We start from the raw sequence: 27,848 nt of genomic DNA, 5'->3' as shown, positions 1-27,848 counted from the left end.
CCGATCTAGGGGGCACCTCTGACCTTCTCCTTCTACACTTTCAGGTTGAGGAGAAAAGCTTCTGGAAATGGATCCCAAATGGATCCCAAAGGTGAGGTGCGAGGAGAGAAACACTTTTCAATCAATCATTCTTTCCCTGCAGCTTCTGAGGGGTAATTCTCCCAGATTCTAACTGTCTTCTATAGGCAATGGAGTGTGACAGTGCTCACAGAGTTCCAACATATTTGTTTTGAAAACCTGAGCATTTATGTCTAGTTATATCCAGTTATATCTGCTAACCTGGCAACCAGGGATGAATGAGATCAACATCTCTTCTGAACCAGTCATCACTCACCCTCACAAAACCTAATTCTGATCTGACCATTGTGATGGTGTATCCATAGACCTCAGCTGTTACCCTCCCCACACAGGACACTCGTTTGTTTCTCCGGTTTTCATTTTTGGCAAAGATGTGGAAGGCTGGGAGCCCAAATTGATTGCCACAGGTCTTGACAATGGTGTAGGTGCAAGTGCCTTGGAAGTCATAATCATGCCCATCAAAGGTGTGGTAATGTGGGTCACCCCATGCCCAGCAAGTTGCTTCAGAAGAGGGCATGCACTCCGGTCGACCATTTATCATCTGACATACCATGCCTTTCCGACACAGCACACTGCTGCAGGAGAGTGTTGGCACACTTAACACTGAAAAAGAGAAAATTACTCATCAGCCCTGTGAAAAAGTCAGTTTGAGTTGAAAAGAAATTACATACATGACTGAAATTCAGCAAAATGCTCACATGCTGGCATTTCCCGCACTTTTCAAATTTTGCTGATGAAATTTGATGTGGAGGAGAAGCTTTTAAATAACGTAGCCAACATGGTTAAGTCTCATTTAATGTTTAACAGAGGCCCCAATCCAGTTAGTTTGCCGTAACTATGCCCAAGGATGACTCCAAGGGGTAGCACTGGGTAGCAGGCACCCCCCCACACACACATATATTTCCCACTCCCCCATCCTACAGACTGGAACTTTACAGCAAAGTGTCAGACAATATAGGCACAAAGATCATTCACACAACCGTTACTTGGATGGGGAGGGCGGTGCGAGGGGAGAAGGAAGTGTCAAACATACCTTCTCCCAAGACAATTGTTTGTCTTCTGTATGGTGCACAGCTCACACATCCACACAATCTGCACTGCTCTGAGTAGTGCAGAGCTCTGGAGGCCAGAACAATGAATCCCAGCATCCAGATATCCCTAAATGCACTGTGCGAGGAGCACGGTGCATTGAGAGTTTTGCCCTCCAGAGATCCCAGCTCTGTGTCTGCTCAGGCTGTGTGCAGATGTTAAATTGGTACAAGATTGATATAAGCTCTCAAGTAGATTTCCATTTCTATCATAGGCCCTACAGCAGTGTGGTTGTCCAATCCAGCACTAAATGAGGGGACAGTACATTTCCCAGATTATGGGAAACACCTATCTCGGGCAGCAGCGATCTAGGAAGCTGCTGAAAGGCATCATCTCATACTGCGTGGGATATGGCAATGGGGAACCCCCTCCTGTATTCTACCCAAGACAACCATAGGGCTCTGTGGTCGCCAGGAGTGGACTTGATGGCACAACTTTACTTTACTTCCTACTACATTTCTCCCCATTCCCTACAACATGATGCCCCTAGGAGAGTCCAAGTAATAAAACCTTACTCACTTTCCACATCGGCACCAGCTGTCCCATAGCTGTCCATGTTTGCAATGCCCAGGCTGAGGAGGCCAAAGGGGGATTGAGGATGTGCCACACTGTAGGGCTTCAGTGCTGTGTGCAGTTTATACAGTCCCCAAGAGAACTCTGTTCCAGGGATCTGACTCCAGTTCACACCGGTCAGTGGCTTCTTGTCCACAGTGACGTTGCCAATCTCTGAAGCTTTACCCACCAAAAGAGCAACGTTCTCAAAGCCTTTCTGCCCATGCACAGTGTATGAGAGGCTGTATCTCTCTGTGTCTGGAATCCCTATTAAAGAGGTGCCATAGGCAAATGTCCGGAAGATTGCACCTGTGCTATAGAAGAGCACCTGAACTGGCACACTGGCTGAGAAGAAGATTGGGTTGCTGGGTAAAACCATAATCTGCAGAACATTCCCACCTTCCAGGTTTGCTGTCTTCTCAGTTCTACCTAGCTTGTACTTCAGGACTGTTCTTTGGGATGCTGAGATGTAAAGTATATCATTTTTTGTCTGCCAGTGCAAAGGAGGGATCACAAATGTCTTCCCCCATCTGGATACTGGCAGGAGCTGCTCAAATACATGGTTACATTTAGTGTACTTCCACGAACAACTGTGACCAGCCAGGACAGCCACTGGCTTCTGGGAAACTATCTTGGTGCCAGACAGATCACCTGTTCCTTGCAACTGGACTCCATGGAAGGCATCCAGTGTGACAGTCAGTTTGCTTCCAGCAGAGTATGTTTTCCTTTGGAGGGTCACCTTGTTTTTCAGGTAGATGTCTACCACATTAGGACCTTGGTAGGTTAAGATGGAGAACTCTTGAAAGGTCCCTGAAGGGCCTGTAGATGGAGCCGCTACATAATGCTCATTTCCTAAGCTGTTCACAGGATACAATAGAGCAGTGTCAGTACTAAACTGCTTGGAGTTCAAGGACACTACAGATATGTCTTTGTCTGCCCGGATCTGGATGACGTTGGAGAACAATTTGCTACCTATAATTTCCACAGATCTTGGGAGGACTACGTGCTCCATCCTGCCACTATTGAGGGTGATCCTCTTCTCAAATCTCTGCTGCTTACAATTATGGCAAGAAACTGAGACTATCACTGAGGTCAAGTTGAAGTAACCAGTGATCTGGAGTTCAAAGCGGCCTTGTGTCCCTTGATTCTGCAGATAGGAGGTAATGAACTCTGTGCCTAGGCTCTCACTTAGACAAGTAACTGTAAACAAAGTTAAAAGAGGCAGTCAAGTGGATAGCAAGTAAGAGCAAAAGAATTTCTGTGCTGAATCAGACCATCTTTTTTCTAATAGCAGCATGTCTCTTTGGGAAACTGAAAAACAGGGCTTAATAAAATTAATTATGGCTTCCTCAATTATTTGTCCCCAGCATCTGGCATTCAAAAATATGATGGCTGACATTCTGCGGAAATGTTAGTAAGGTCTGCAAGGACGCAATGGGAGCCCTCGCACAATGGTAATGAATTCTATGTTAATTATGTACTGCGTGAAGAAATACATTCATTTGCCCATCCTTGATCCTTCCTCTACTGAAAAATATCTTATCTCCTGTGAGTGTAAGGTTGATGGATGATTTTACACAGGAGCTTTCTGGTAAGCCATTAACCAAGCCAGTAGAGAAAGACCTGCTTTAGTCTTTTACTGCTCTCTCAATATAAGAACAGAAGTCAATAGGCACAGATTGGGGACTCTACAAACCAATCTGATTGAAATAGGAAGATTAAAGAACACTCCTGCACAAATATTAACTGAGGATGATATTGATTATTTATCAAGCTCTATTATAATTAATTAATTAATTGATTGATTGATTTTGATTTTTATATACTGTGTGCTCAACTCCTAGATTCTCACAACAGCTTACAATGTTAACAAAAAAGTTATGATTGGTGACATATGTTAAAAAAATAAACTGCATGATTTTTAAAATTTAAAAACAATGTAAAGCCACATAACAGAAAAGCCTATTTAATCATAATAAAAAAATTTCCCCCTACAAAAAGAGTAAAAATACAGTTTAAGTTACTCCAGCAGCCCAAAGGCCTTCCTATAAGGAGGATCTTAGCCAGTCTTCTGAAGCTTTCACAAAAGTCAGCCAGGCACACCACCATAGCCGTCCTGGAATCAGGGGTCAGTATTGCTGGGCTGTTGTTAAGACCAAGGACCCTCAGAAGAGCCCACAGCGAATCCCTGAATCCTCCTCTGCATTCATGGCTTTTGTGTAGTGATGGAGGAACGACGACCTCACGGTCTGTCCAGGTAGGAGTGAGCCCATGGGGGACAGTTTGTCATAGGAACATAGGAAGCTGCCATATATTAAGTCAGACCATTGGTCCATCTTGTGCAGTATTGGGCTGGGACCTAGAGCTGACCCTGCTCCCTGGAGTTCCAGAGACAGGATGCCATCATGGAAGATGCCAAAGAGTTCACCACCTTTGACAAACAAGAGACTCCAAAGCAAGCCCTTTTAAAACAACTGTAATACAGGTGAAAGAACATGTGGGAGGACATGTCTTCAGATAACCTCAACCCAGGTTGTTTAAAGCTGAATTTTTGATCAAAATTCAAAACCACTTTGAATCATGCTCAGAAACAAACTGCTAGCCAGTGCAGGCAAGGCAAGACTCCCCTCTTAAGCATCTGAGGAATCCCCCCTTCATTTTGCTGAACTCCCCCTGCCAATCCTAATCACCTGTATCTTCAATCCCCAAACTCACAAAACTGTCTTTTCTCTCCCCCACCTAACCAAAGGAAAGCTCCTTAAGCTTTGCTTCTGTCTCCACCCCTGGCCTTTACTCCCTCCTCCTTGCCCAGTTAAAAGGCCCTAATGTCATTTGAACAGTTGGGCTCAGAATTTCTCCGTCCAGGTTCCTTAAGCACACCCTTTTCTTTGTGTTTGCATTTAATACTTACCCCGGAATGCTGAGTTCCAGACCCAGAAGAAAATGAGGAGGCATCTGATCCCTGCCATAGCTACACAAAGACAGAGAAAAGAGGAAGGCTGCAGATAAATCGTTTCTTCAGGTTTCCTTTGAAGGGCTCCAGTGAGATTAAGGAAACATGGAGGCCAATCATGGATCAACACTGCTTCCACAAGCATGTAGTACTGCCGCCATTTTCCAAGAAGTTCTTGAGAACAAATTACAGAGGTGTTGCTGTATTAAGTAAACAGAGATCCCTCGAACATCTTGAAGAGTAGCTAATTGATTGGTGTGTGAGCTTTCATGGGCTAGTTCCCACATCAGAAGAAGTAATGAACAAGCTGAGAGCTAAAGGTAATGACCAAGATCTAGTCAAAATTAAACATATTTCAACTCCTACCAGCTTCGATGGAAATAAACTGCATGCTCAGTTCTACAGCTAAAAAAAATTAATGTTGGCTAGATCATCCACTATGGGGAAAACACCTGTGATGTGTTTTTTCTATAACTGTTGATATACATGTGGTGTGAGACATATTTTTTTTAAAAAAATGTCATTTACATTTCCCCCCAATGTTGAATAATTGGTATAAGACAAATGGAATAGGGGACAATGCAGTGAGAGAAACATTGTTTATTCCTATGTAGACCATCCATTATGGTGTCAAATTTATTAATTAATTCCAGTCGTCAGCTTCTGCAGAATTTAAAACTTCTCAGTTTCCTTCAGGATGTCTTACTGGACTGATTAACTCTTCACCACACAACAGAGAGCATTATCCATCCAAAGTGTTAAGCACTTCTAAAGAAGAGAGGATGCTACACTGACGTTATTTCCACAGTAAAATAGGTTAATGTCCAAAGACCACCTATATCAAAATGGCAAAGTAACTTGCCTAGCGAGCAGGAGGTTGCCAGTTTGAATCCCCTCTGGTGTGTTTCCCAGACTATGGAAAACACCTGTATCAGGCAGCAGTGATAAAGGAAGATACTAAAAGGCATCATCTCACAGGAGATGGCAATGGTAAACCCCTCTGGTATTCTACCAAAGAAAACTACAGGGCTCTGTGGTCACCAGGAGTCGACACCAACTTGACAGCACAACTTTACAAACATTCATAACCGAACAGTTGATAAAAGGTAGTATGCACATGTTGCATGTTCATTCATGCACATGTTGTAAACCACCTAGAGACTTCAGTAGTGGGTGGTATATAAATACACTAAATAAATAAATAACAAAACAAAAAGGCATCAAGGTAGGCACCAGGTGATAGACCTCCATGGGGAGAGCATTCCATAAACAGGGTGCCACGACTGAGAATGACATTTCCCCAGCTACCAGCCATCTCACTGGAGGGAGGCCTCCGTTCCGAAGATGATCTCTATATACTGGCCGGCTCATGTTGGAGTAAGTGATCTTTCAGATACCATACACAACTTTCTCTGCTGCTCTGACTTTCAGTATGAGTGAATATATTATGTTACATTCCCTTATTCTTCTAATCCTGGGCCCAGAACCAGAAACCTTTGCTCCTAGGCCCACAGTGCTCTTCTCTGCAGTGGCCACAATCAATCCATTTAGAAAGACATGAGGAGCCTTTTCTCACAATCAGTGAGAAAGGGCTACCAGGGTGAGTGTGGAGGAAGCCTTGAAATGCTTCCCTCCTTGCAGACAATCTGGGCTGCTGGCGTGGAAATCACGCGCCCAGGCATGCAGCTGCCCCCTCGGGCAGCACGGAGGGTCAGAGTGTGGTCCATTATGGGGATCCCCCCAAAACTGTCCGGGAGCAATGCAGTCTCCCAGCCCCGGCAGCAAGATGATCCTAAAATCGAGTCTAAGGGAGTGCTTGCTCCCTTAAACCTCATTTTGGAGGCAGGCTCCAGAGGCGGGTTTGCCGCCACAGTACCACTGGGTGCCAACTGGCTCCCAGAAGTTCTTATGTGCAGGAGGAACTGGACTGGGTTTCCCCTGCGCATGACAGCAACCTCAAGGTCTAGTATTCCACCATCACCCTCATTCCGCCAACTAAATGCATAGTCCAGAATTCCACCCAGCAAAAAATGATTGCAATCCCTCATCTGCCTTCCCCTCACCTGCAGTAGGATTCTGTGGGTCCCACTACTGACTTTGGTTCATCACTTTATATAGTGTGGGCAGTCCAGTCTATAGTTTCCCCTTTGTTCCATGCCATGAGGATGTCATTTGCATTTCCCCCTGGATGGGGAGAAAGACAGGTGTAACCAGATATTCTACTTCCATCCATAAAGTAGGCTATGAACTTTAAATCAGTAGGGTGCTAGTGAAACCTGACATTTACTTGTTAAAAGCTGGCAAGGAAAGAAACCGAACACACAAAAACCAGCTCCAGGCAGCAAACACACACACATTTTGCTGATCGGTATAAATACAGTATGTCTACTTAAAATTCTGGGTAAGCTTCGGGAAGGTTTCCCACAATTGGATGGGGTAGGGCTGCCATATGGGAAAGAGGACTGGTCTTCTGTACCTTTGATAGATGCACAGGTGAGGAATTTCAGCAAGTGCAGCTAAGAACATAGGAACATCAGAAGTCTATACTACCAAGTCAGACCACTGGTTGCAAGCAGGGGTCTCTCTCAGTCCTATTTAGGAGATGACAGGGAGGGAACTTGGAACTTAGATGCTCTTCCCAGAGCAGACTCGTCCCCTAAGAAGAACATCTTACAGTGTTCACATGTAGTCTCCCATTCAAATGCAAACCAGGGCAGACCCTGCTTAGTAAAGGGGACATTGCATGCTTTCTACCAGTTTGTAGACTGGGTGTAGCACCTTGGGATGTTCTGGAATATGCCATTCCAGAAAGCATCTGCTCCTAGCTTCATTCTGGAGAGTGCATCTGCTCCTGCACAGACTCAAACCCATAGCAGCCAACTACAGTTTTAGCATCATGCAAACATCCACACACACAGTTAAACAAATGTGTGTGCAGCCACCAAACATGGCAACCTGCATGCAGATTTCATGCATTCGATCTACACAGATGTACATTCTTGTGAAGAGCACAAGAAATATTTGAAGCAGTCGTTAGGTCTATCTTTCTACATCTTTCAGAGGCTAATGACTGAAAGAGAAGTTGTCACACAGAAACTGGGAGGAATGAAACCCTCGATGAAAAAGCAGTGAAGTTTGCATACTTTAAAGAGACAGCATATTTAGACAAGAAGACAAGTGATTTAATCTGTAGAAAGGCAAGGAGAAGAGTCTCCTTATCTTCCATTGCGTTGCTCTGAACGCTAGACCCAAATTCTCCATCAGCAATAAAATGCAGACATCCTGGACTTAACAGGGTAGATTTACAGGGTTTCATCAGCCACTGGCCTCTGGAATGAGGAAATGAGTTGGCCAGTTTTTCAGCATTTGAACAGAGTATTTGCATTCAAAATCTATTTTAAAAATTGCAAAATTTCAGTCTTTGTCTTTACTAGCATGGGAGAAAATATGAGCTAGGCTGGAAGAAGGAATGGGAAAGCCTGAGCTTGTTGGGCTTCCAGAAGGATGGCCTGATCCAGCAGGGCTGTTCTCATGTTCTCATGTTCTTATGTCCTTATGCTAGACACCAACAACAGCCACTGAAGGGATGCTGTGTTGGGGATGAATTGGGCCAGTTGCTCTCCCCCTGCTCGGTAAAGAGAATCACCCCTTTTAAAAGGCACCTCTTTGATCATTTAGCAGGTGCTATCTCTAATGTATCAGCTGAGCACCATTTTAAGATTTGTTTATTTGATCCCACATTAACCTGAGAATTCATGAATGGTTGCAGCAAATTTTGCACACATTTCAAATCGGGCGACATTTCAGAATTTGAATCTCAGGCTGAATTTGGAAACATTTCTCCTTTTGAGATGCCATTTTAAGGGATATTTAAAAACATAAATCTCAAATCTTGCTAATGACCAACACATATTGCTGGTCACATGCTCGATTTCATCGTGTTCCATGGTGGGGACTCCTATTATTTCCCCACTGTCATGAGCAGACCACCATCCGCTTAATGTTTGGCTTGTTGCCACAACCCACCTCTGCAGGAGTGAAGGACTTGTTAGGATGGTCTGCCTAGGAAGGCTATTGGTTCTAACAGGATTCCAAGAAGCCTTGGAAAGCCTTTATAGTTAGTTCAGCAGGAGGCTTTACAGACCAGATTTTTAATTCGAATCCACTCTGGATTGGAGTGTGCCAGTCCACATATTAGATTTGTTTACCCCGATGTCCCTGCGGACTATCAGGGATGAGTACACACCCGACTCTGCTTTCCCCCAAATTACTGTTAAGAATTACTGCGCATTCTTGCTTGGCCCGAATTATGTCCAGGGTAAAAAAAATGCAACAGCTTTTTTTTTTTTTTTTTAAGCCAAGCTTTCTTGTATTTCCCGCAGTTTCTCCCAAGATATGTGGCATGGCCATTGGCAGTAATTCAGCTTTTTTCAAAACACAACGAAGGGGAGTTTGACAGCTGTGTTGTCTGCTCTGAGTGATTTGCAGTTGCGGACACTGGAGTCCGGGGGGGGGGGGGGCCACAGAGTTCCGTTCGGGTGCCAGCTATCATTGCTTCCCATCTCCCAAGCACTGAGCAAAACGCTGTCTGAATTCAACCAAAAGCCAAGCGAGGGGGCTGGACAGTGGGGACACAGCCCCCTTCCCTCCTCAGAGGAGCCACTGCCACCACCGCAGAGCAAGAGGAGGAGGGGAGGAGCATGCAAGATGCTGATTCTACATCACTAGGCTGTGTGTGATCACTGGCAGGAGGGGAGGCAGGTTGAGTTAGAGACACCAGGGAAAATGCATGTTTTCTGCAAAAGATTCAGTGGTGGGGCAGCTGCTGCTTCCCACTAAAGTCTCTGAGCTCTAAATAATAGATCTTTGTCCAGCTGGGATGCACGCCTATGCTGGCTTCTCAGCTCATACAAGCTGCTGCTTCTCCTTCTCCTTCTCCTTCTTCCTCCTCCTCTTCCTCCTCCTCCTCTCCCTAGCCTCATTCTGCTCTCCTTGCAGTAGCACAGGTAGAGAGAGGCAGAAAGAGAGAAAGCAGCACAAAAGCTTCAGTAAATTTCAGCAGCCCCTTCTCTCCATGACAAGCCACTTGGGATGGCTGCTTCTTAACCCTGCGGTGCCCGCTCTTCCGGCAAGAAGGTGCTGTGGTTCATTCCCACAGGGAAGAAGGGCAGCTCAGAAGAAGCAGCAGCAGCAGCAGTAATGAACAGGTGCCTAGCTAAGTGTCACATCACCTCCCATTTCCCCCTCTCAAGAAGCACATTCCTCTCCAGAGACATCTGTCGCACACAGAGGAGGGCCTCCAAAGAAGATCTTAAGGTCCAAGTTGAATAGGAGAGGAGAGCTGGTCTTGTGGTAGCAAGCATGACTTGTCCTTTTAGCTAATTAGGGTCCACCCTGGTTGCATATGAAAGGGAGACTTGATGTATGAGCACCGTAAGATATTCCCCTTGGGGGATGGCGCCGCTCTGGAAGGAGCAGAGGGTTCCAAGTTCCCTCCCTGGCTTCTTTAAGATAGGGCTGAGAGTGATTCCTGCCTGCAGCCTTGGAGAAGCCGCTGCCAGTCTGTGAAAACCTATACTGAGCTAGATAGACCAATGGTCTGACTCAGTATATGGCAGCTTCCTGTGTTCCTATGTTGCAATTTCACTCTGCACACCCTCCCTCTTGCTCCCTCTGTCAAACTAACAACAACAACAACAACAACAACAACAAAAGGTCTTTCACCTGCAATTGGTTGGAGAAAAAACCTGGAGCAAGCTGTAGGAACGCACACAGGGGAAACATCACAGGGATTGCAGAGAGGAGCCGACCCCATGTGGACTGTCCCATTTGACCGCCAAATTAAATACCTTGCGAATCTGCTACGAAGCAGATTCACTCTTCAGCTACTCCGGGGCATGAAGGCATGTGTGAATACTTCTCAGGCAGGGACTGAGGGGAGAGGCAGCACAATAGAGCCTGTCACTAGCATGGCCCACGAACATGAGCCTAGTGAGATTCTCGGAGCATTCTGAAGGAGGAGGGGGGGGAGTTTGAGAAAGAGGGCTGGTGTGGGAGAGTGAGCATTTCCTCCCACAGCTGGACAGGAAGCCATTGTCAGGTGGATATCTGTTGAATTGTGCAAAAGAAAACCCCAAAATGGTAATATATGAGCAGTGGATAGTGAGAGGGAAGCTGTTGCAATGAGAGAGAAGAGTCCAGGGTCTCTTTCTCTTATTTTGTACTGTGGACTCACTTCCACAGGGGAAGTAGGACACTGCCCGCCAGTCGACTCCCGCCCCTATGACATCTCCCTTCCCCTTTTCTGAGGTTTCCTGCCTACGCTATTTCTCTGCTACCGCTCTCTTGTTCTTCAGTCAGATACCACTGCTGTCCCTGGGGTCCCGGCTTCCACTTCTTTGGGAAATCACATCATCTCCAGGAAAGAGACTTCAGTGTCAGCAACATCCCCAACTTGGGAGTCTTCGCCATGGGCCAAAGAGCATTCCCAGTCCTCCACTTTCTCCTGGGCTTGGCTTGGACACAGATGGGTGAGTTGGATCAAACACTCCCTTGTCTCCTCCCTGTATTTGGTCTTGGGAAATTGTGATCTCTCGGCCAGTGTTCTCCCCTAGCTCGTGGCGAAGTTCAGCCCTGGACTGACGGTGCTTGCCAGATACAACATACAACACGTTTCCTAGTGCTACACAGCTGAGTGGCCAGATTTGGCTTTTTTAAAGCCAAATTCTGGCTTACGGCCCATTTGACCCACGAGTATACCCCTTAGGTTCTGGCAACCTTGCTACACAGTCTCTCTTGTCAGAGCTCAGGACAAATGGCCCTTGTTAATGCAAAGTACATATAGGCCTCTCTGGTCTTTACCAGGGGCTGTTGTAGCCCTCCCTCCTAGATTTAGGCCACAAGCAGGATTTTGAAGTTTTGTCTCCTCGGATCTGGTTCTCTTCCGTTCTCAACCCAGAGATCTGTAGCCCTATCATACCTCCCAGATTCTGGCACCTTCTCCATGGCTCATGATGTAACTAAGAGGTTTTGCTTCCAGAAAACATGGGGGTCAACTGTGCCCTGTGTTTTGGCATGGCCTTGAGAATGGGGCAATCCAAAACAGCCTTTCAGGAGCTCTCTGTTTCTTTCCTTCGCCCTTTCGCTGTCATTCACCCAACCCTGGGCTTCCATTTTGTAACTTATGGAAATCTGTAAGTTCCCTATCGACAGCTTAATTGTCTGAATCATTATGACATTCAAAGCTGTTGGGGGCTAGTGAGAGCTCACATTTCCTTCTCTGCTGAAGAAATCATTGGGGGTCAGTGGGAAGGGAGGACAGTGGGGCAACCTGAACAGGATAGCAGGGGGAGGGGGCTTTCAACTCTCCTGCACAGCCTGGAATCTGAGCATGTTGGGGGTGGGGGTTTCATGGCTGGCTCTGCAGCAAGCTATACAGCCAACTCTCAACCGGACCAGTCCAGAGGGGAAGAAGGAGTTACTTTCCTTCTTCCTCCACTTTTTAGTTCTTTTTCCCTTGTAAAAGCAGAGGAAGTTGGCGCTTCCATGTTGTCTTTGCTGAAGAGGCGATGAGGAAATTGGTCCCTCGTATAGGGCCAATTCCACCCCTCTCCGCACACACAGATGCCTACGTTTGTCAATATCAAACACACCTATTTTATCGGGCTTTTAGTGTACAATGTTTTAAAGTGTTATTGATGGTTATTTTAATTTGTTTTATCTGATTTTAGGTTTTAATTGTTGTTGGGTTTTAAATGTAAACCACCCAGACATTTCATGTGGGGTGGTAAATAAGTAAATAAAAATTAGCCTCGGCTAGGTGCAAGACAGGTTGCACCAAAAGCTACTAGAAACTAAATGACTGTCCCTCGCCAAGCTTATGCTTCTGAAAATATAAACTCTAGCATTTGCTTGGATCTGTTTCAGCATTGAGGGGAACACAGAGGTCCCTTGTGAGACAGAGAGCAGAAGAAGAGAAAATTTGCCATCTTTACTAATGTTACCTGATGTACTTGCTGAAGACTCAATTGAAACCAAATTGGGTAGTAATATCAAGTAGTTGGAGGGCATGTAGCTCCCCACGTTTAAGTCCCTGATTTAAGTCATAAGTCGTAGAAGACCATTTTCCTTCCGCTTTAAAACTCCGTTTTAATCCTTTCATTCTCAATTCAGATTTCCTTTCTTTTTCAATTTGGTTGTCCTTTAGTTTTAAATTTAGCTACATGTCGATATGCTTGGAAAGATGCAAAACATTTAGGTGGTGGTGTGCCAGATGCCAAAGCAGGCGGATGTCATGGAGAAACTACAATTAATCCGTGGCAAACATAATGAAGTGGCCTGGGGGGGCGGGGGGGGCACATGCCACCCCGTTCTCTGCATCAGCCTGAGAACTATTACAGAGCTGTGGGCATATTTGAAAGCTTATATGGTGTTTGAACTAGAGTAGCCAACCTTTGACAGATATGCGGCCAACGCAGGTAGAACATATAAATCCAATTGCTGCTCTGCACGACTATGTGGTTTTGCTTCTCATCTGCTCAACTGGGGAAGAGGCAGCCCAATGCAGTGAAGGGGAGGCCAGCCTGACCACAAGCCTGACTCCATCCAGTGCCTGCTCCTGTTCAGGAAGATCGTCATCACCATCCCCACCCCCCATAGACCTGCAGCCACAGTGGGCTGCCAATTTGATCAAAGCTGCAGCAGGATGAGAACGGTTTTGGCTCCTTTCCCCCAGATGCTGCCTTGCCCCACATGCCTGGTGGGGGCCAACCCTCTTTCAAACCTGACCCTTGCAAACTTTGAAAGCAGAGGGGCAGGGAGGTGAGAGAAGCTTGCCAGGAACTCTTTCTCAAGCTTCCTGCAAGCTCTGCAAGGAGTGTGAGGAAAGGAGTAGCTCTTTAGAAAGCCACCCCCCCCCCCGGCCACTGGCTAGAAGGAAAACATGGAGGCATGGCATGTGAACTTGCCTCAAAACAAAACCCGAGAGCAGAGGGGAGGGGCTGCTTCCCTCAGTGCCGCGAGTGTGATTCGAAGTGGCTTCGCTCAACATTTACCCTGCAGCATGAAGCTTGCTAGTCAATTTCCCTGCTGCGCCATTAGGTGGCTACGCCCCTGTGCCCAGCCACAATTTATTTTACATTATTAATTATTTAAATGAATGTTGTGAGCTGCCACAACCAGTAGTGTTCTGGAGGGGTGGGGTATAAATATTTTATAACTAAGTAAGTAAGTAAGTAAGGCTGGGGATGCTGGGAATTGTAGTTCAACAACTGCTGGGGAGGCAAGGTTGCCTACCCTTGCTATAGAACATAGCCTAGCTCAGGGGTAAGCAACGTCTGGCTCTTCAGATGTTGCTGAACTACAACTCCCATCACCCCCAGCCACAATATATTCCCTACCCCTGGCCTCGCTGGATCACACAGCCAAGGTCAACTTAGTCCTACATTCTACTTTTTGCAGTAATCAGGCAAGTGTAGAGGCACTTCACTTCTAGCTGAACAATATTCCTTATTGTCGTTTGTCCCCCAGTGTTGGGTTTTCAGAGGGAGACTGCCTCCGATCATGGAAGTTCTAATACTGCTGCTACTATGGACATTTATAGATTGCTTTTCAACAGATGTTCTCAAAGTGGTTTACACAGAAACATAACAAACGAATCGGTCCCCTCTTCCAAAGGGCTCACAATCTAAAAAGGAAAGAGCTATCATGGCCAATATAGAAATCTTAATTAATTAATTAATTAATTAAGTTATAATTATATTTGGTATATAAATAAAAATAAATGCATAATAAAAATGGATGTTGATGCTTTGGCTTGCCCCTTGCCTTGCCCATCTGAAGACTATCCCTGCCTCCTATTTGCAGCAGTCTCAACGACCGTGTGAAGTCTTAGGAAGAAAGATTCCCAATCTCTCCTTCTCTTTGCATACTCCAACCTCTATAAGCTGCTTTTATTCTAAAGCACCCTAGTCGGCTGCTCTGCTATGTCACATGGAACTGATCTGGAGAGGGCCTGTACATTCACAGTGTGGTAAGAACAGAGAAGTGCAAAAGGCGCTGTGCAGGCAGCAGTAACAGGAAATGTGGCACAGAAGGAAAAATACTTCTTGATATGCCGTGACTACACACAAGAAGCTGTGCAGACTTCAAAGCCCAAGCTGGTCCCATACAGGACCTTGTCATCATTGTGGACCACCAGGGAGCCTGCTTGTTTGGAAAGCAGAGACTGGAAGCACTGATGTAGCACATGTGATCTCTAACACTGCAAGCCAGCGGGGTTCCTAATATCTCTTTCCATCTTGTGGGAAATGAACTCTAGAAATTCTTTTTCCTGGCTTGGATAAGTGTGTAGAAGCACAAGTTTGTTCTAAGCTTTGCGTTTACTACTGCGTACGCGACAGGCACAGCCCACCCGCATTTATAAGCATCCCCTTACGCTAGAATATTCAAACAGAAACGGAGGAAGAAAGGTGCCAGCAAAAATGAGAGTGAATAAAAAAGGAAAGACAAACAGGGAAAAGGAAGGAAGGAAGACAAAAACCGGAAGCAAGAAGAGACAGTAAATGTAGGCTCCAATATACTTTTTGTATAAAGTTGAAGAGATTGAAATAAAACAGTATCGATTTTTATTTTATGTTTCTTTTTCTCTTTCCCTCCATTTCTTTGTAAGAAGTAACCTGTTTCCTTATTGAACTCCATAGGCCCAACTGCACAAAAACTTCCTTTTGCTTTTTAATTTGTGTAGGAAAGTAAAAAAGAAAAAATGACCCAAAACAGATAAAATTCAGCTCAGGAACAAATATAACACTTCATTTTCTTGGATTATTTTTCAGTTTAGAATATTTTAAAATGAAATAGGCTATTTTAAAATATTAAATATTTCTTTTTCTCCCCCCCCCCACCTTTTTTTTGCACTGAATAAAATGTGCCCAGCTGCGTGTTAGTATAAACCTGGTAAAAGCATAAGAACTACCTGGCTAGATCAAATGAAAAGTCTATCTAGTCTAGCATTCTCTCTCTCTAGCCCTTTCCAGATTACCTGCTCAATAGGGGCAAAATGCTTCAGTTCAGGCAAATCGCATTCAAAATTTAAATAGCAAAATGCCCAGCAGGAAGAGCAGTCTCATGAAAATGAACAACCGGAAAATACAGCAACCTTTTTACGCCAGACATACAACCTTTTAGCAATAAGTCGCAGCGATTAAATCCGAAACAAGGCATCAGAAATGTGAACGGCACCCTGCTGTCAGCGTAGGGACTGCGGTGTCACAACACAGGAGGTGCCGAAGCACACTTTGGAGATACATCGTGACCCCGTTGCAGGGTCTAATCTGGAAAGCATCTCTCTGACAGCACTCAACCAGACATCTTTAGGAAATTCAGAAACAGGTTCCATGGTGGTAACTAACTAACTTCTGTGGCTTCTCTCCAACATCTGATAATTTGAGTCAAAGTGTGCCTCAAATAAAGGTTCATTTTTAAATTATCACAGCTATAGCAATCCCAGGCTGATCTTTGGGTGTTATCTCTCTCCTCCTTTCAGACTCCTCTACTGGACGTGATGAGTTAGCTGCGGCCAAAACAGATCTGTCACAGGAGATGTGATTAGATCTCCCAAAGGTGGTTCTTTTTTCTTCACTTTCAAGCAACCACAGGGAGCTCTGATCTTTATGAGAGCAGTGGTGCTGCGGGTGGGGATAATTAATCCTTTCTCCTCATACCACTTTGCCAACCTAAACTGCTTGGCCCACTAAACTGCTATTAGATGCACAGCAGAAAAAATACAGGTCCCCCAACTGGAGCTGCCTTTTTTTTCCCCTGCCGCAGGTCTAATAGCAGTTAGAGGACCATTTAGATCTGGAAAACGGCATGGGGGAAGGGCTAAGCCCTTCTCTCCCAGCACCACTGCCCAGGTCCAGTTCAGGCCGCCCTGTGACTGCTTTTGAGTGTATTTTTTAAAAGCACAGGAAATCTGATTACGAATTGCCCACATCTTATGTAGCTTGGTCCCAGGTTTTGTGTGAAGGACTCCCTTCTGTTAAGCTCCAGTCAGAACGCAGCCCCTGCTATTAAAAAAAGAGGCACCTTTTAAAGTGGCAATTCTCTGATATTTAGCAGGGGGAGAGCAACTGGCCCTATCCAGCCCTAGCACAACATCCCTACAGTGACTGTTGCTGGTATCTATCAATCTTATCTATCTATCACGTTTATATACCACCTCATATAAAATCTCTGGGTGGTTTGCAAATTAAAACACAACCACAATTAAAATCTTCAGTCATATAAAACAAATAAAAATAACCATCAATAACATTATAAACTGAACGCTGGATAAAATGGGTACATTTTCAAGAGTCGCTTAAAAACAAACAGCCAGAGATGGGAAGGTTCTGGTTTCATTTGGGAGCGTATTCCAGAGCACTGGAGCAACCCTGGAGAAGGCCCTAGAGAAGAGAAGGCACATAGTATCATGTTTCTTAGTTTATGAGCCCTTTGGGGACAGGGGACAATCTTCTTCCCCTATGTAAACGGCTTTGAGAACCTAGTAGAAAAGCAATATATAAATAGTTGTAGAGGTAGGAGGAGCAGGAGCTTAAGAACATAGGGAGTTGCCTTCTACCGAGTCAGACCATTGGTCCATCTAGCTCAGTATTGTCTACCCAGACTGGCAGCCTCTCTAACATTACAGGCAGGAGACTCTCTCAGCCCTATCTTGGAGATGCCAGGGAGGAGGCTTGGAACTTCAGATGCTCTTCCCAGAGCAGCTGCATCCTCTACAGGCAACATCTTATAGTGCTCACACTTCTAGTCTCCCATTCATATGCAACCAGGGCAGACCCTGCTTAGCAAAGGGGACCAAGTCAGGCTAGCTCAGATTGGCTCTCCTCTCAGGGCCATTTCTAAGGATCTACTTGGCCCCTAGAAATGCACTCCAAAGACTCCAACAATTTCTTTTGTCAGCTTTTTCTAGGGCTGGAATCAACTTGCAGTCACCAATTCCCAGAAGCTAGAGTCAAAGCTCCTTTTAGCTCCTAAGATGCTGCCTCAATTAGCAGAGGTCACTCCCATTTGTAATGGGAACACTGTGTAGAATGCGTTGATTTAAGGATGGATTCAGCTTCCATTTCTTTTTCCTGTAGGAGCTGCCCAAGATTCCACTGGCCAAGTACAGAAAGGTAAGAACTCACCTGCACCCCCTATGTAGATGCTGCTGCTAACTTTGTAACCTATGCAAGGCAGGAGGCTGGAGTCTGCCACAAATGAATGTTACTTAAGCTGTGCGACTTTTACTGCAAGCCGAGTGCTGCTCTGGGTTGGTTCCTTGCTGGTTGGTCCCCAGACTGCTTCCTAAAAACATCCGCTTACAAAACACTTTGGTTCCCATTTTCAGTCACTGGCTGGCATTCAGCGCAAGGAAGCAGCTTGCAGTGAGAGGAGCAGAGTAACCTCACTTCCAAACTAACTGCACAGCTGCACCAGTGAAGGCATAATTGTTGACACCCTCCCCTTTGCAGGAAGTCCTCTGTGCCACCCAAAAATATGTCCCTGCGGGTTGTGCAGCCCTTGGGGACATATTTTTTGATGGCACAGAAAGCTTCCTGGGGAAGAGGAAGTCAGCAAAAATTGCCCCTTCCCTGCTGCCCCTGCGCAATTAGTCTGGAAAGTACTGTTACTCTGCTCCTCTTGGTGCATCATCACTTCCTTGCTCCACGATCAGTACATGCTATCATAGTGATTCATGGTCATGCCCAGTGGCAGCCAGAGACTTTGGCTTGCTTGAGGCAGGGTAACCAATACTGCCTCACCACCCCACCCGACCCCACCCCGTCATATGCCACCAAATATGAAGGAGGCATGAGGGTCACACTGGGCTAGGAGGAAGGAAACACATAGAGAAGAGCTATTTTGATGGCAGTGGGAAGAAGGCAGCAGAGGGAGGCAGGGGGCACTTTGCACTGCCTCCTCAAAAATCTGCCACTTGAGGTGACCGCCTCTCCTCGCCTCATGAAAGGACTGCTCTTGGTCTCACTTCTTGGCTAGTGGGGACTTCTTCAAGTGCTGTGAAAGTTCTCTCTAGTCTGGGGATTGGCCTGTGGTGGCTCATTCATGTGCAGACCTGAGCAGATGGTAATGCTTATCTCTATGTGGCAAAAAGTGCCAGCTGCTGATTTCTGCACATCAAACTGCTGCTACAGGCACAAGAACAAGCCAGGGCATTTTTTCGAATCAGTTGGCAACCCAATTGGCTATAGGGATGAATATGCCTGTGCTGTTGTTAACCCATGTTGAGAGTGGAAGGTGAGAGAACAGGCCAGAAGGCAGGAAAGAAGTGGTCATGCCCCAGGAACACTGCCTAACATGCAAACCTACCTCACAGGGTTGTTGTGAGGAAAAACACAACCATGTACACCACTCTGTGCTCCTTGGAGGAACAGCAGGATATAAATGTGATAGATAGATAGATAAGTTTTCCAACTTGGGAGCCAAGCTGTTGCTGGACTACAAATCCCATTATCCCCAGCCATGGACGATGAGGATGATGGGAGTTGTAGTCCAACCACATCAGGGCCCCAAGTTGATGATGGTAGGGACTAATGTTCTGTGTATTTTATGATAACTCCTTTCTGGTCTCTCTCCAGACTGTAGCCAGTGCTACCAGCTCAATGCAGGCACCATTGCAGGCGTGGTGATCGGGGACTTGCTGCTGACCTTGCTCATCGCATTGGCTGTCTACTACATGGCCAGCTGCATCTATCAGCGCCAGAATGCCAGCAGTGGTGGTGGTGAGCAGGGTGTGGGGTGGTCATGCTTGGCCCCGGTTGTGGGTGTTTGGCTACTCCCTGCTGAGAAATGTCAGAGGTCAATCTTGTGTGTATGTCCGTGAAAGGAACTGGCATCCCGTACCCACGTTACCTGTGTGTGCAACAGGGGTTCTCAAGCGTGGGTCCCCAGATGCTGTTGGACTACAGCTCCCATCATCCCTAGCAGGGCTTTCTTTCAACGTGCAACCAGACATAAAGCAAGTATGCAGTTCTAAAGCAAAATGTGTTCTAAAAGTCAAATGTCTTTTAGAACATTTGTGCAGTTCAAAACGTCAGGTCATGCAAAGGTTGCCTTATGTTCGATGATGTAAAAAGTGACTGATAATTTTTAAAAAGTCCAATGAGTAATCCAACTTCTTTAGAACCCAGACCCTGATCAAGCACACCCATTTCTCCTCCCCCTGCCAAAGCTGCTTCCCACAGACTCCACTGCCACTCCCTACTGAGTATTCCCCAGGGATGATAACACTCTTCTGCAATAGCACTGTCAAATTCCCAGTTCTGAGGATTCTCTCCCACTTTAAATGGCTTGTAAATGTCATGGAATGTTATTCTAGGCAAAAAAAAAAAGTATGTGTGCACAGACCAGGAAAAGGCACAGGTGTGTGTTGCAGTGACACACACTATGCATGCAAATTAAAATCACATTGCATTGTGCTACGAGTTCTGAATTTCCCTTTTAGAGATCCCTGATCCCTAGCCACAATGGCCAAAGGCACACTTCAGGAGAAGTGGGGGATCCCATGTGTTGACTCCACACCACACTTATGCAGCTCAGTATCAGGTCACCACAGAACCTATGCATGAACAAATTGTATACACTAGGAACCCTGCAGAAAGCAGGTACTCCAGCTGCTGGGAAAGACTCCTGCCTGAAATCTTGGAGAGCCAGTGCCAGTCAGTATAGGCACTAGAGATGTGCACAAAATGAATATTTCAATTTGTTTCATATTCAAATCAAATTCCAGAAATTCATTTTGAATTCGAATCAAAGTTAAATCTGGTTCGAAACTTCGATTTGAACGTGAATCAAATTCAAATCAATTCAATGCTGTTTTGGTGCCTTTTTTAACCACTCAGGGGGCCTGAATGGGTTTTTTAAAGTGCCAAATGGCTCTCAATTTGAATTTGACTCAAATTGCCCTTTTAAGGGGTGATTTGATTCAAATTTGAATCACTCGAATCACTAGATTCGAGTTGATTCACTAGATTCGAATCACTAGATTGAATCACTAGATTCGAGTTGATTCACTAGATTCGAGTTGAATCGATTCAGATTCGGATTGATTTTCACATCCCTACTAGATAGTACTGAACTAGATGGACCAAGGGCTCTATATAAGGCAGCTTCCTATGTCTTCAGGGTACCCACATGCAGCATATAGGCAGGGCTAGAGACAGAGAGAGTAATTATTAGAGGACTGTCATTTTTTACCCACTGGGGATGTCAAGAAGGTGCTTTAAGATTACAAGGCCATATCTCCCCCACACGCATATTATAATTATTTCTTGTTTATACAGTCAGACAGGTGTTATTGACTGGTTTGTTTTATCCAGACATCGAGTCCTTCCCAAGGACCTGGGATGGCTGAATTTTATTATCAGTGTTGTTGCTGTTATTATAGATATCGTCGCAGAATATAGGCTGTTCCCAGTAAAGTTGCTTTTTGTAATTGTCTGGTGATGATTTCTGTGGCCCCTATGGTGTTGAGGTGCTCTTCAAGTTGTTTTGGAATTGCACCTAGGGTGCCAGTTACCACTGGGATTACTTTGGTCTTTTTCTGCCACAGCCTTTCAATTTCAATTTGTAGATCTTTGTATTTTGTGATTTTTTTCTATTTCTTTTTCTTCTATTCTGCTATCCCCTGGTATTGCTATGTCGATTATTTTGACTTGTTTTTCTTTCTTCTCAACTACAGTTATATCTGGTGTATTGTGTGGCAGATGTTTGTCTGTTTGTATTTGGAAGTCCCATAATATTGTTGCATCTTCATATTATTATTATTATTATTATTATTATTATTATTATTATTATTTTATTTATTTACACAGTCAGACAGGTGTTATTAACTGGTTTGTTTTATCCAGACATCGAGTCCTTCCCAAGGACCTGGGATGGCTGAATTTTATTGTCATTGTTGTTGCTGTTGTTATAGATATCGTCACAGAATATAGGCTGTTCCCAGTAATGTTTATTTCTTCAAGTTGTCATTCTTAAGCCATTGCCAGGTCTTGGTGATGTCTGATTTTCCACTTATATTGTGCAAATATTGACCATGCAGGGGCTTATATCTCCATTTTTCTGCTCGGTTCTTGACTTGTTCTTTCTTGTAGACCTGCTTTGTTTCATTGGTGTTGAATAGTTTCTTGTTATTGACCATTTGAAGTGCATCTTCTTCACTGTCCTTGATATATTCTTCAAGGTCTCTTTTCTCCTCCTCTACTGTTTGATGGACTTGCAGTATTCCTCTTCCACCTGAGCTGCGAGGGAGGTATAGCCTATCTACATCACTGCGGGGGTGCAGAGCATGATTGATGGTCATGATTTTCCTGGTCTTACGATCTAGCGTCTCTAGCTCTGCATGGGTCTAGTCTATTATTCCTGCAATGTATCTGATAACAGGTATAGCCCAGGTGTTTATGGCTTGTATGGTGTTCCCACCATTGAGTTTGGACTTCCAATTTTTCTTTTAACTTCATTGTGTGCGATGTTATCAGCCTGGAGAATGCCCAAGTATTTGTAATGTTCTTTCTCTTCCAGGATCTTGATGTTGCTTCCATTGGGTAGTTCTATTCCTTATTTTTTCTTATTTTTCCTCTGTTCATTATTAATGCAGCACACTTGTGTAGTCCAAACCCCATTGCTATATCGCTACTGAATATACGGACAGTGTTTAGCAGTGATTCGATTTCTGACTGGGACTTTCCATACAACTTCAGATCGTCCATGTACAGCAGATGGTTGATTTTACTTGATGTTTTAGATGTTTGGTATCCGAGGCCTGTTTTGTTTAGTATTTGTGAAAGTGGGGTCATGGCGATTACAAACAACAGAGGGGATAGTGAGTCCCCTTGGAAAATGCCTCTTCTAATGCTAACCTGTCCAAGTGTCTCGCCATTGATTGTTAACTGTTTACTCCACATGCTCATTGCTTTTTAAAATAAATATCTGAATGTTTTTGCTGACAGCAGTTGTTTCTAAACATTTTAGTATCCATGTGTGAGGCAATGAATCGAAGGCTTTCTTGTAGTCAAAGCCTTCGATTCATTGCCTCATATTATTATTATTATTATTATTATTATTATTATTATTATTATTATTATTACATTTATATCCCGCTCTTCCTCCAAGGAGCCCAGAGCGGTGTACTACATACTTGAGTATGACAAGTATGACAAATAGTGTGCCATCCCTCTAACAATAGTCACAGTCTTATTGATACTGCAATCACACTGACACAGTCCTTGCAAATCAATGAACATAGGGACATAGGAAGCTGCCATATACTGAGTCAGACCATTGGTCTATCTAGCTCAGTATTTTCTACACTGACTGGAGGCAGCTCTCCAAGGTTCCAGGCAGGAATCTCTCTTAGCCCTATCTTGGAGAATCCAGGGAGGGAACTTGGAACCTTCTGCACGCATAGCAGATGTTCTGCCACTAAACTACAGCCCCATCCCTTACTGGGCTGTGGCATTTGCCAGATCCAATGCAGAACGAAGGAGCTGTATACCAAGGAAGGAAAATTTGGAGGGAAAGAACTGCTGATGAGAAAGAACAGTATCAGTACAGTGCATCTGTGTTTGCTCTCTGTTGGGAAGCAAAGCCAAACCAATTATTGTCCTCTTCAACTTCCCTCTGCCTTCCTTCTTAGGGAGTAGCACGAAAGCAGAACTTGAATCACCATACCAGGTGAGTGTGACCAGTCGCCTGTAACATATATTTATTTATTTTATTTTATTATCAGATTTGCACACCATCCCAAACTTTTGTCTCTGCGCGGCTAACAATATATCCTTGAGGCCTGCTTGTGATTAGTACAATGCTTGCTGTTGTGACCCTTGCATTACTGTCACAAATGGAAGATGACATTTCGGCATGCTCATGTCCTTGTGAAATAACACAAAGACCAATCCATCAGGAAGCACTTCAGGGCAAACCTCACTGAAATGAAGAGGAGCAGATGATGCCCATTCATTTCAGTGAGGTGTGTGCAGGAAAGCTTCCTGGTGACTTATATGTACCCTGTAGATCAGACCTGTCTGCTACCCTTAAATGGCACCCAAATCCAGGCTCCTCAGGTGCCTTCCTTGCCTTAGTTCATGGTGGTGCTGGTTTTGGACAATGGATTTTTCTGACTGGGCAGATCTGCTGTAATGTTGTCCTCCATTAGGAATCATTTCCATGGAGACATAGATGCTTTCCATAGTCATGGAAAAATATTCATCAGGAGGGAGTTCAGAAAGGACTCTTGGTTCTTTCCACAGGTCACACAGACACACAGATTGCCAGTTTATGGTATATGCCGTCACCCAAACCCTAAATGCACATGTATTCAAATAAAAACCAGATGAGGGTGGATATTTAAAGTGGGGCTTCTTCACCCCCAGTGTGAGCCTAGCTTTGCAATTTGCATGACAGACATACAAGCAATCAGAAGACTAGGTCGGCAGACAACCACCTAGCAGTGCATCAGGCAAGCTCTCTACCTTTAAAAAAAATTACTTAAGGAATGCACGGACATTATATCACTTCATTTTTTATCTTTTTAAAAAAGCAATCTCAATTTTTCTTATACATTTCCAAAACTGATAAAGGGCTTGGAGAGAAATATATGTGGGTGATGGCATCGGTGCTAGCCAATTGGTACTTTCCACTGAGGCTGCCTGAGTAATAAGATTAAGTCAAGACTGAAGAAAGTGGAACACAGAGAGCAGAAAGAGAAGAAATATGACATGAACGCCTTCCCTGCCCACCAGACATCTGATGGCAGGGGAACATGGAGCAAGTCCTCCAATTATAACCTAAGTAGTTGGGCAGATTTAGGTGGGGAGAGGTGGCTCTTCCAATATCCTTGTACCAAACTATTCCCCTGCCTGTGGACTCCCTAGAGCAGGGTTTCTTAACCTTGGGCCCCCAGATGTTGATGGACTACAACTCCCATTATCCCCAGCCACAATGGAAATGGCTGGGGATGATGGGAGTCATAGTCCATCAACATCTGGGGGCCCAAGGTTAAGAAACCCTGCCCTAGAGACATTCAGCTGGCTATTACTGGAAACAGGATTCTAGGCTGGATTGACTTTAGGCAGATCTAGCAGGGCTTTTCATAGGATTCTCTGGGGGAAAGGAATGCCTCCTTTTTAATAATAGTCAGCTTAATAATGTAGATATCCCCATTCCAGGATACAATATCCCTATGGGACCTAAGAAGATTTTATTGTGTTATCTTGAGGAAGAAGTTAACTCTACAGACCCAACTGAATTAAATTGAATTCTTTGAGAGCTTCCAAGATGCACAAGGCTTCAAATTGGAAAACTGCTGCTGCACCATCGCATTCTGGATGGCTTAAATTGGCCTGGGGCATAGCTCTAATGATAAATCGATTTCTTTTTCTAGGAGCTAGAGCAACAGGTTGATGAGATTATTCAGACATGGGCTTTTTTCCATAATGCGAGACAATGTTTCTTTTGCTATGTTACATTTCCCCCTCTGTTGCTTTTTAATAAAAATGAAATATTTGTTTTAAAAATGTAGCTATGCCCTGACTCTCTGCCCATTTCTTATGTCATAGGAACTTCAAGGAGCCAGAATGGATATTTACAGCGACTTGAAGAGACCAGGACTCAATTACTAATAGTCTCCTTTCTCCAGGCTGCTCTTAGGAGCTTTACACAAGAAGCACCTACATAGAAGATGTCTGTGCAGGGTTCTTTTCAATGGACCTCTTCAGAAACTGTACTTCGGGGCAGGCTTTAATTGTGAACTTACATCTGATTCTTTTGGGAATAATTGCCACGGAGATCCTAGTGCTCTTCCGCATCTGGCCCATTTTTGGGTGATTTCACACACCACCATCATCACCACATGGTTATCGCTGCTGATGGTTGCCAGTGCAAAGCTCTCAGAAGAACATGGAAACCCAGAGCTCTCCAGTCGGGGAACTTGCTATTCAAGAGCACAGGCTCTGGTTGATGGCCAGTTTTGTCCTACAACCCAGCTTGTGTTGTGTTGTGCCCAAGATTGGACTTGAACTCATATGCCAAAGAAGAATGTAGTAATAGCAGCTTACCTCCCAAAAGAAATAGCAGCTTTGGGAAGGGGCAGCACTTTTGTCAAGCCAGGGACAAAAGCCAGGGGTGAGAGAGGGAAAGCTTGAGGAGTAACTCCTCACTTAATTTTATTTGCAGGGGGTGGGTGTGTAGATGCTTTGTGCAGGGAGAAAGATATGTTTTAGGGATTGACAGTATGGGTTTTGGGGGGAGTTCAATAAAACAAGAAGGAAACTTGTTTTCATGGATAGAATCGGCACCTATGGGCAGGGGTGGCCCAAGATTTTGGGGCAGCTGATTCAAGGCACCAAATGCTGCCTTGTCCCAAGACCCTGGTGGGGGCCAGCTTCCTTTCAAAATGGACCTTTTGCAAGCCTTGGAAATGGCACAAGGGGTGGGGGAGAGGGAAGATGGCCGACAGCCTCCTCTTCCCTCCATGTGCTCCTTGCAAGGCGTGTGAAGAGAGGCTCTCCCTGCAAAGGTTGCAAGTGTTGAATTGGTCCCAAATAGCTGCTCCTACGGCAGCCACGGGGGTCATCTTGCCACCCTGCTGCTGTCCCAATAATCTACCACCTGAGGCAACTGCCTGGCCTGGCCTCCCGAAAGGGCTGCCCCTGCCTATGGGGAAAGGTTGACCCCTCCTCCCCTCATGCCAGTCCTGCATCCTAATCCTGCTCTCTCTCCTCGCCAAAGTTGCTATAGATGATGTAGAAAAATAAATATGCAGGACCAAGTGCAATATATCTTACTGTGATGCATCTTCATGTAATGTGTAGTTTGGTCCGCCGCTCTCATTTTTTTCCCCAAATAATTTCTCCCCCCCCCCCCCCAGATCTCTATGGCACACAGGCTTCCCAGACGTTCTCCTGCACAGATCCCAGGGCAATTAATAGCAGCTGCACAGGAGAACAGATGTGCTCTCCTGTGGCTCCCACTCATTTCTATGGGGTCTGTGCTTCATTTCAGTGGAGACTTCCTACAAACTGATGCCTTTACTTTAGAGTTTGGTGGCTGACGCTTATGGGGTGGAGGTCAGCTTGTGTTTTGCTTTATATTTGTGATTGTCTCCACATAAATCTGTTTTGCTTATTCTCTTCCCTCAAGTAATTTTGTTTCAACAAAGTTTGCCCAAAATGGCACCACAGAGGAAATCCAATATCTCTGATTGATATAAGGTGTATCAAAGGTAAGTCTCGGGGTGGGGGGGGCATCATTGGGCAACAGGCATGGGTGCTTAGGAAGACCCACTGCTGGTCCCTGGGACATAGCTCTGGGCCCTATTCCTATGTTCTTTTGGGACATAGGAAGCTACCTGATACGGAGTCAGACCACTGGTCCATCTGGCTCAGTATTGTCTACATCACAGATTCTCAACGTTGGGTCCCCAGATGTTATTGGACTTCAACTCCCATAATCCCCAGGCCCAGTGGCCTCTGGCTGGGGATTTTGGGAGTTGAAGTCCAATAACATCTGGGGACCCAACATTGAGAATCCCTGGTCTACACTGACTGCCAGCAGCTCTCCAAGGTTTCAGGCAGGATGTTCTCCCAGTCCTACTTGGAGAGCCCAAGGAGTGAACCTGGGACCTTCTGCATGCAAGCATACAGATGCTCTTCCACTGAGCATCCCCTAATGGAAATATCTTATAGCACTCACATGTAGTCACGCATCCAAATACAAACCAAGGTGGACCCTGCTTAGAAAAGAGGACAGTTCATGCTGGCTACCACAAGACCAGCTGCCTTCTACAAGGCAGCCCAAAACAAGGGTTGCACAGAAGTATGTTGGGTTGTTTTTTTAAAGATCCCAGCTGAAACCTTTATTTCCGTGCCAGCCCTTCTGTGGACTTAGTAACCTCCCCAACTTTCCAGTGTTGTGAAGTTATTCTTTCCAGACACTCATGGGGAAAAAAATAAGTATTCTGACTTCAAAATGGACACACATAGGCTGAAGGAGGTGGGATGGGGGCAAGAATTTGCCACTGCAATCCTGTCTGTCTGCCGTCCGTCTGTCTGTCTTTCTCTCTCTCACACACACACACACCACACACTTTTCAGCTGACATGCTTAGGATGTTTTAA

The 27,848-nt window shown here is 45.1% G+C and overlaps 1 protein-coding gene across 1 annotated transcript; it reads left to right on the top strand.

The window, feature by feature from the left end:
- The first annotated feature begins 63 nt into the window (after positions 1 to 63).
- On the top strand, positions 64 to 26,857 carry TYROBP (transmembrane immune signaling adaptor TYROBP). Its single transcript, XM_053268212.1, has 6 exons — positions 64 to 91; positions 11,029 to 11,202; positions 17,812 to 17,847; positions 19,312 to 19,455; positions 23,370 to 23,407; positions 25,291 to 26,857. Exons 1-6 carry the CDS (start codon positions 79 to 81, stop codon positions 25,351 to 25,353), a joined length of 468 nt encoding a protein of 155 aa, XP_053124187.1. The 5' UTR covers positions 64 to 78; the 3' UTR covers positions 25,354 to 26,857.
- The last annotated feature ends 991 nt before the right edge of the window (positions 26,858 to 27,848 follow it).

The sequence above is a fragment of the Hemicordylus capensis genome, chromosome 7, assembly GCF_027244095.1.
Source record: "Hemicordylus capensis ecotype Gifberg chromosome 7, rHemCap1.1.pri, whole genome shotgun sequence".
In the NCBI taxonomy this organism is placed as follows: Eukaryota; Metazoa; Chordata; class Lepidosauria; order Squamata; family Cordylidae; genus Hemicordylus; species Hemicordylus capensis.
Note: the sequence above shows the minus strand (reverse complement) of the source record. Positions and strands in the feature narration are given on the sequence as shown.